Source organism: Varanus komodoensis, unplaced genomic scaffold (genome assembly GCF_004798865.1).
Source record: "Varanus komodoensis strain SLA01 unplaced genomic scaffold, ASM479886v1 scaffold77, whole genome shotgun sequence".
In the NCBI taxonomy this organism is placed as follows: Eukaryota; Metazoa; Chordata; class Lepidosauria; order Squamata; family Varanidae; genus Varanus; species Varanus komodoensis.
The window spans coordinates 313,033-320,930 of record NW_025336442.1 but is presented as its reverse complement, the minus strand read 5'-3'; the positions used below and the strand labels follow the sequence as shown (position 1 = coordinate 320,930).

Here is a 7,898-nt window from a genome sequence, read left to right as displayed (position 1 = left end):
CCGCCCGCCGCGCCATGGCCCAGGCCCGCGGCTGCGCGGCGTGAGGAGGCCGGCGCGCCGCGGGTCCGGGGCGCCTCTGCGGGGCCGCCATCGCCGCCGCCATGGAGGAGTGGCGCCAGTGCGGCCGCTGGCTGATCGACTGCAAGGTGCTGCCGGCCAACCACCGCGTGGTGTGGCCCTCGGCCGTGGTCTTCGAGCTGGCGCAGGCGCTGCGCGACGGGGTGCTGCTCTGCCAGCTGCTGCACAACCTCTCGCCCGGCTCCGTCGACCTGAAGGACATCAATTTCCGCCCGCAGATGTCTCAGGTGAGGGCCGCGCGGGCGAGCCGAGGCGCGGCGGCCCCGCCCGAGCTCCAGGCCGGGGCTCGGGGCAGTGGCGACGGCGCCCTCTGGACGGCTCCCCCGGGTGAGAGCCCGACCGAGCGCCGCGGGTGGGGGGCGCTTCCTTCGCGGGAAAAGCGCGGGCGAGCCGGCTCCCCGGGCTCGGGGTACCTCCCGGCGGCGTTCGGTTGCGGGGCGGCCGCCAAGGCTTTCTGGGGCTGCCCGAGATCTCTCGCCAGCACCCCCCCCTCCGGTCGCCTTAAAGCATCCCAGCAGCCAGAGGCGAGTGCGGGAGAGCCGCTGGCGGGCGATCCACGGGAAGCTGGGCAAGGGACGGGAGCGGCGCCCGGAGCCCTGCGCCGCGAAGGCTCCCGCGTGGAAGCACCGGGGAGGTCGACTACGCAGCTGCGCCCGAAAGGAGCCGGGCGGCGAGCAGAGCGGCCCTCGTTTCCGACGCGCTCGCACCTGCACCCCTCTCGGAGCCCCTGCAGCGTCGGCTGACGCGGGGAAGAGCCGTCCAGGCGTGCGGCGAGAAACCTGGTTGCCCTCGCTCCTGTCCCGGGCTCTTCCTGCGAGGTCGTGGGCGGCGCTGCACGCCCCCGGAGGGCCGGAGTCCGACTGGCCTGCTCCTTAGGTCTGGCCATTCTCCCTAAACACCACGTGAGGTTCCAGTCCTCATGGTTCAGGCAAGAATCACGGGAAGGTGTGTGTACTGATTCATGCCCGCCTCGGCCATCAGACCTGCCATTGTCGGCTCTGGCTGGCTGCAGCAGTTCTCCGGGCAGGACCTCTACCCAGCCCCATGTGGAGAAGCCACAGATCAGCCTGAGACCTTCTGTGTGCAAAGCAGGGGCCCAGCCGTTAAGGACCCCCCCCACACACACACACACACAAACCAGCCCACATATAATTATTCCACCAGCTTGGGGCCAAGGCTAAATTTTAAGGGGCCAGTTTGTAAGAGAGTGGACACTAGATCAGTCTCTTGACTGTGGACCATGACCTTGTGGGGTGCCCTGGCCTGGCCCATGACCTGTGGTAGGGACAGTTCCAGGAAGAGAGATTTGTAAGGAAGCAAACCTGCCCCCTTACCTGTGAGTAAGCCCCACTGAAAAGAATGGGCCTTACCTCCAAGTAAATGTGCTGTAACTCCAGTGATGTTTCCCATTGGCTTTAGTTTGGATTTAAGAAGTCAAGCAAAACTGGACAAGTGCATCCTGAGGAGGGAACTGCCTCCATTGCTGGCTGGGGACAGATTTGACCTTGGATTTTTTTTCCAGTTAACATGCTGACATGCTTGATTGCCAAACTGAGTATCGATTGCAATCACTCTGCCTACTGCAAGCAGTAAAACAAGATGATTATCTACATCTTGCAGTGGTGGGAGAGGCTTCTTGGTGGTGGCTCCCATTTGTGGAGTGCTTCCCTGCTAAGGGCTAGCTGGAGGATGGGCATCCTTTTTGCATCAGGTTAAGATCTTCCCCTGCGCCCAGGCCTTTGCCAGCATGTGGAGTTGCTTGTAGCTGGTGGTGGCCGGTTAATGAGGTCCTGGTAGCTTTACTGTCAGGTCCCTTAAACTTTTTCCTGAACCCCATTGATGCAAGGAGCTGCACTGGGGCCCAGAGCATGGTTTTCGTGGTTTAATGAGCCTGCTCATTAGCTGCTCTCCTCTCCTAACTTAATTAGCTGGATGGAGATAAGAGAGAGATGTTTTCAACTGACTTGGAAATCTGGCATGCCCTGGCGCTGCTGCGCAGTGCTAGTGGGGTTCCCCTACACCAGAGTAGGCAGCCTTGTGCCTTCTGGTTTGGACTGCAGTTCTTATAAGTCCCAGCCAGCAGGGCCAGTGGTCAGGGATGGTGGGGGGCGCAGTCTGACCAGGATGCCTCGCTTGCACTGCTGCTAGCAAAGGGGCCACAGCCCACCGGTCTGGGAACAACTGGCATGGCCTTCCACAGGTGCCACATGCAGCCCTTTGAAGGCAGGTGAGAGAGAAACCCGGAAGGCGGCAGAGTGCGGTGCCTGGGGAAGGGGGCGTGGCCTTCCAGGGAGGTCTGGATTGAATTCCCCTTGCCTTCTGCATCCCACCCCCTGGCCTTTTCCTAGTATCCCTGTGGCTCCCCGGCTGCAGTGTTTCCAAAGGGCATTTCTGGATCATTTTGTGTGGATGAGCACACAGTGTGGGCTGAAGCGGGGCTGGACTGGGCCAGCTGAGCTGCCTCTGCCCCGATCCCAGCAAAGCGAGGTTGACCGCAGCTGCAGTAGACCAGGAGGCGGTGGGGTTCTGGGAGGTTTCTGGGGTTTCCCTCCCTGCCTGGGCTGGTCTCCCTGCATAGCAGGATGAGGTGCTGGAGGCCTGTGCAGGAAGTGCAGCCTGTCCTGGATGGCCCTGCACTCCCGTTGAAGGAGCAGGCTTGCAGCCTGGGGATTCTCCTCACGCCCGCTTCGCCTTGCCCGGTGGCCCAGGCACTCCTCCGTTGGCACAGTGACAACTTGTCACCCGTTGTTTGTCTGCTGGCAACCTCCAAGTTGGATGGTAGCAGCGGGCTCTGTGAGAGGCGGCCTCTGGGGGCAATTTGGAAGATCGGCTTGTGCAAACTGGGACCATAAGCTCTGAGCATATGACTGGCCTCCTTTTACTGGCTGTACCATGCGGGGGTCCTCTGTACCCGTTGCCATGACCTGCAGCCTCTCTTAGACAAGTGTCCATGCTTTGTCAGAGGGTGAATCTTTTCATATTCCCCCCCCCCACTTTTTAAGTTATGTTCATTAATGTGTTTGAACAGCTTTAGCTGCAAAGGTCACCCTCAGATTGCTGTGTTAGCATTGCTCCATCAGTTTTTTTTGGGGGGGGGTCTTAAATCTGTCCCCTAGTAGATGAAGATATTATTGGAAATTATAAATAAATATAAATTCTGAAAGCCAGCAGGTGGACAGTTTCTTGGGAAGCAGATCTTACTTAAAAAAAATCCACACTGAGCGATATATGAGGTGGAAGTTCAGTTCTAGAACTGTGAACCTGCAGCTCATTTGCACGATTGTTCTCTTGTTCAGTTCTGTCTTCAGATGAAAGGGGAAGCAGCAGCTCTTTTGCATAATTCTTTTGTTTGTCAGGAGGAAGGCCGAGTTTGGCCTTGTGCTTGCTGGAAGGTCCTATCTGGGCACCCACCTAAGGTTGCATCAGAGGCTGTTGGACACTCAGCCTCGTCTGTGCAGACTGCAAGGCTGTGTGCTGAGAGCTGTTGCAGAAAGGAATTTTGTGGGGATGTCAGTTTTGTAGCATTTTAAAATTTTGCCTGTCCCATGGATCCCTGCCTCTGCCTGGTCCACCAGGCTGTCTAAGGGGCCTCTAAGTTTGAGACTGTTAACTTAGCTTGGATCAAATTGATTCCCACTCTAAGGAGCTATCTGGAATGGGAACAGTGCTAACCCTTGAATGTTGTGTAACAGTCTGAAGACTACAAACAGCCCTGGATTGATGGGCAGACTGAGCGAGGGAGAGCAGGATGCAAGCGCTTAGCTATCTCTGCTGTGCCTTCATTCGTAGAAAGCAAATCTGTGGAAAGCGCGCAGCCAGCCAGAGTGCAGAGCCTCCCCTGCCCAGGGTCAGTCGTGGAGGGGCTCTTGGGGTTGTGGTCTAGTGGGAGGCCTGCAGGGGCCAGGGCAGCAGAAATCTAAAAAACGCGGCCATATTTCAGCCTGACCCTTAGGAGCAGCACTATATTCTTTTCGCACGGGTATGGGAACGGCACAGAAGCTAGGAAACCTCCACATTATTGGTGGTTGGAGGAAATGAGTGCTGGATGTGACCTGCAGGATGGTCTGGGAGTTATGGGAGTTGTAGTCCAGCACCTGATTGGAAAATTGCTTGTTGAGGTCGGGGCATTCCAGGCAATACAGATCTATGGCTGTGTTTACTTCCCTGGTCTTGTCCTGTAAGTGGGAGGCAGCAGATGAGAAAGCTCTCTGGTTTTCTTCTCCCACTCTCCCTTGGTCCCCTTCTGAACTTTAACTGAACTGCCCCAGACAGAATGTGCAGCAGGAAGTATAACATTGCTCAGTGCGTGTCTTGACATTGGACTGTAAAACGAGGTGGAATTCTCAGGGTGAGAGCCAAAAAGCCCGAGTGCCTTTCCCCAGGGTCTCTGGAGCAGCAGCTGTGAACAGCGGGGTCAGCAGCACCCTTGTCAGTCCTGAAAAACTGCGCCCTGGGGGGGGGGGGTGCTCTCTCCTGATCCACCTTTTCTCATGCCCAAGAAAGGGACTCTAATGATAGAGGAAGAAGCTATATGGAAAGGACTTGACAACCAACCTTAAAATAACAGTAATTATGCCTCAAGGAGGGGTGCACATGCAGTCAGTTCTCATACTGGAATCGGAAGAAGAGACACAGGCACACAGTCTGTTTCTGAATTCTGCGGACACTTCAGAAGCATTGACTTAATGTTCCTGAGCCATGCAGAAATCACTAGTATTTGAAGGCATTCCAGTAGAAACTCATGAACACTGTTGCTGCCTTGGCTATTTGCGATGTGTCTTCCAACTCCATTTCCCCCTTTACATACTCCCATATTATCATTTTAGTTTCTCAGGTAGTTTCTGTCAATTCTAAAATTACATCTGGTACTTCTCTCAGACTGGTGATTTGGACACTTCCAAATTGTTAATATCACTATTAATATTATTGTTTTGGTGGATAAATCTCCCTGTAGCCCATGTTGGAAAACATATACAGAAAGCCTGCACAGGCGATCTGCTGATTCACCTTTATCGTTCACATCAGTAGATTTCTTTGTACTAAAACTGTAAACTCTGCCTTTTGTGCTTTTGAAGAAAATGTAAGAGATCTGACAAGTTACTAGAGCAAGCTTCTCCCACTGCTTTAGAAGAAAAAGCTATCAGTAGGTGCGCGCGCGCGCGCGCGCGCGCGCTCTCTCTCTCTCTCTCTCTCTCTCTCTCTCTCTCTCTCTCTTTCTCTGTATCACAGCAATGTTGAACCAGCATACATTAGAAAAAATGAACGTGTCTTGTTGACAGGGGCCTGAATTAGTCAGGTGAATTGACTAAACTTTTAGCTGCTTGATTTATCACTCCAGGGCATGCTGCCGTCCATTCTTTCACGGAAGGCCAGGTTGCCCCTCTTGCAGACATCCTGCCTCGGGACCCTCTATTCCTCCCTGCCAGAGGCTGCTCAGCACTGCAGTTTTCTGGTGGGAAATGGCTGGTGTGACACTCGGCAAAGCTCTGCAAGGCACCCAGCTCTGTAGAGGCTAGCCTGGCCTTTTCCTGCCCAGGCCCATCCTCCCCAGTGCTGTGCAAACCACTCGCCGTCATCCAGACTTTGGACACGTCCTTACTCAGGGTTGAAGCTTCTAGGCACGAATCTCTCTGCTGGGGTTAAGGGATGCTCAGTTGTACTTGTTGCTGTTCCTGGGTGGTTGCTTAGCAGATAAGAAGACAAACTGAGCCTTGTTTTCCCTGTTCTGGGTTTGTTTCTTTCCCATCCATTTTGTGAGCAGTCAGAGGGTTGTGTGTTGTGTGTTTCAGGCTGTTTGCAAGCATAGCTAGAATAAGTTGGGTTCTGGATGCAGAAGTGGTCACAACAAGCAACGTTTTAAAGAAACTGATCTTGGAAGTTAGCAACAAACCATGGCTTGTATTGCCCTTTGTAGCTGGTTAGTAAAGCCTGGTTTGTTTGTGGCAACAGGTTCAGACACTACAACAAGCCAGATTTCAAAAGCTGTACTCTGGCTTGGCATTATGCACAAACTATATATAAAAGGCATTTCTATCCCTTCTGTTGGACTGCCTCATCACTGATTTGGCATGGGGAGTTTTTTCTTCTTTGCAGCATCCAGAGAGAGAGAGAGAGAGAGAGAGACAGACAGAGAGACTGAGACTTGCATTAATATTTTAGTGGATATTTAAGCATTTGCAAGGGCTTTTGCAAGCAACTTGGGCTCATGGCATTTAAGTGCCAACTCAGCATTACAGAAACGTCACCTTCAGATGTGTTAGAATTCGGCTTTCCCAGGTTCTCTCTTCACCCTTCTTGGAAAGTTCTTCCAATACCGTTCTTCCAAAATGAGGGGCTCATTTTTTCCTTTGACTGGCAAAATTATTCAGAACTCATCTGAATAATATTAATTAGAGTAGTTATTGATTCCTCACTGTTTGTGCCAGGAAATTCTAGTTTCCAGGTATATTTCACATGCTTTAGGTAAAGGGGGCATTTAGTCTGCCCCTTCAAATAAGATAGGAACCTTCAAAGTGACTGTAGCTTCTTTCATGTGAATGAAATAATATTTTAGCTTGACTGGAGAGGGTTTGGATCAGTGTTCCTCTGTGCACGTTAGGTCCATGAGCAGAATAAGACCATCAAGTTGCGAGGATGGGCGTGGACCAGATATCAAGGGGGATGCTGCTGTTTTGTGTCAGGCTTAAGCATTTTTGGCAATCGTTGCCCAGCTGCTTTTGGAGTAGCAGGATGGATCAGGTGGCTTCCCTGTAGCTGTGGGGCTATCCTGTGAGGCCCCATCTGCCCTTGCTTTGGCCTTCTCTGTTTGAAAGCCACAGAAGCTCCCTCAGTGGTGGTGACCACCACAAGCTGGTCGTGTTGCTCTGCATTGGAGGAACTGTGCTCTTTCCATCCGGTCAAAGTCAGCAGCTAGTCCCTGTTGCTGCACAGGAACTTCGCGGGACGTTTCGGGAGGCAGAGGGAGAATGGGATGGGATGCTACTCAAGCAGTTCCATCCTAGAACTGCTAACTGCTGTCACGGGTGGGGAGCTGACTGGTGGGCCAGTCCAGGTTGTGGAGGCCCTGCACTGGCCTGCAGAGGCTTGCCTCTTCTTCTGGCCTTGAGGAGCAGGGCAGGAGGGTCAGGAGAGGCTGGTCTTGGGAGATCTGGGTGCAGCTCCCCACTCAGGCCATGAAGCTCTCTGAGTGTCTGACTCTCAGTTTCAGTTCCCCGGCAGGGTTGTTGTGTGCTGAACGTTGAAGACAATGTTCACGTGCTCTCGGCCTCACCTGTTTCTCAGGGTTGCTGTGAGAATAAAATGAAGACGAAAGCAATTTTTTAAAATGCCCCTGACTTTAGCGCAAAGCTCTTGCCACCAGGACCTAAGTGACTGGGAACGGCGTGTGGCACCAGCAGGCTGGTGTCACCAGGGCCTGAAGGGGCAGCCGCAGGATTTTTTCCATAGAGGCTGCTGCCACCCTCCCCGGGTTTCCTGGAGCTGAACTACGATCCTCCCAGGGACTGGCTGAGGCAGTGGATTTTCCTCTCTGTTGTGTCCCATCATAAGTACTCTTGCAATGGATAATTAAGACTGGACAGCCTTACAAAAAGACCTGCTCTTGGTGGAGATGGAAGCTACCAGGACTGATTTGTTGACATGGATCTGCACAGCTGCCTCAGCTCTGAACTGTCTGTGGGGGACCCAAAAATGATCACGGAGTGCACTTATGCTTCCAGTGTGACCACTGGCTGCAACCCAACCCTGAGGGCACCCTGTGGATCCGAGCCTCCAGAACTATGCTTGCAAGTGACCACCTATGTCTGTTCAAGGAGACACCC

General features: G+C 53.5%; 1 protein-coding gene across 5 annotated transcripts in view; it reads left to right on the top strand.

Moving 5' to 3' along the window:
* The first annotated feature begins 48 nt into the window (after positions 1 to 48).
* Positions 49 to 7,898, top strand: part of VAV2 (vav guanine nucleotide exchange factor 2) — a 115,391-nt gene continuing 107,541 nt past the window's right edge. For all 5 annotated transcript variants that reach the window (XR_006416893.1, XM_044453118.1, XM_044453119.1 and 2 more), the window contains exon 1: positions 49 to 305. Coding sequence is in view for 4 of the 5 variants with exons in the window: in XM_044453118.1 (XP_044309053.1) it covers positions 102 to 305 (204 nt within the window). In the remaining variant the exon portion in view is untranslated. The remainder of the gene's footprint in view (positions 306 to 7,898) is intronic.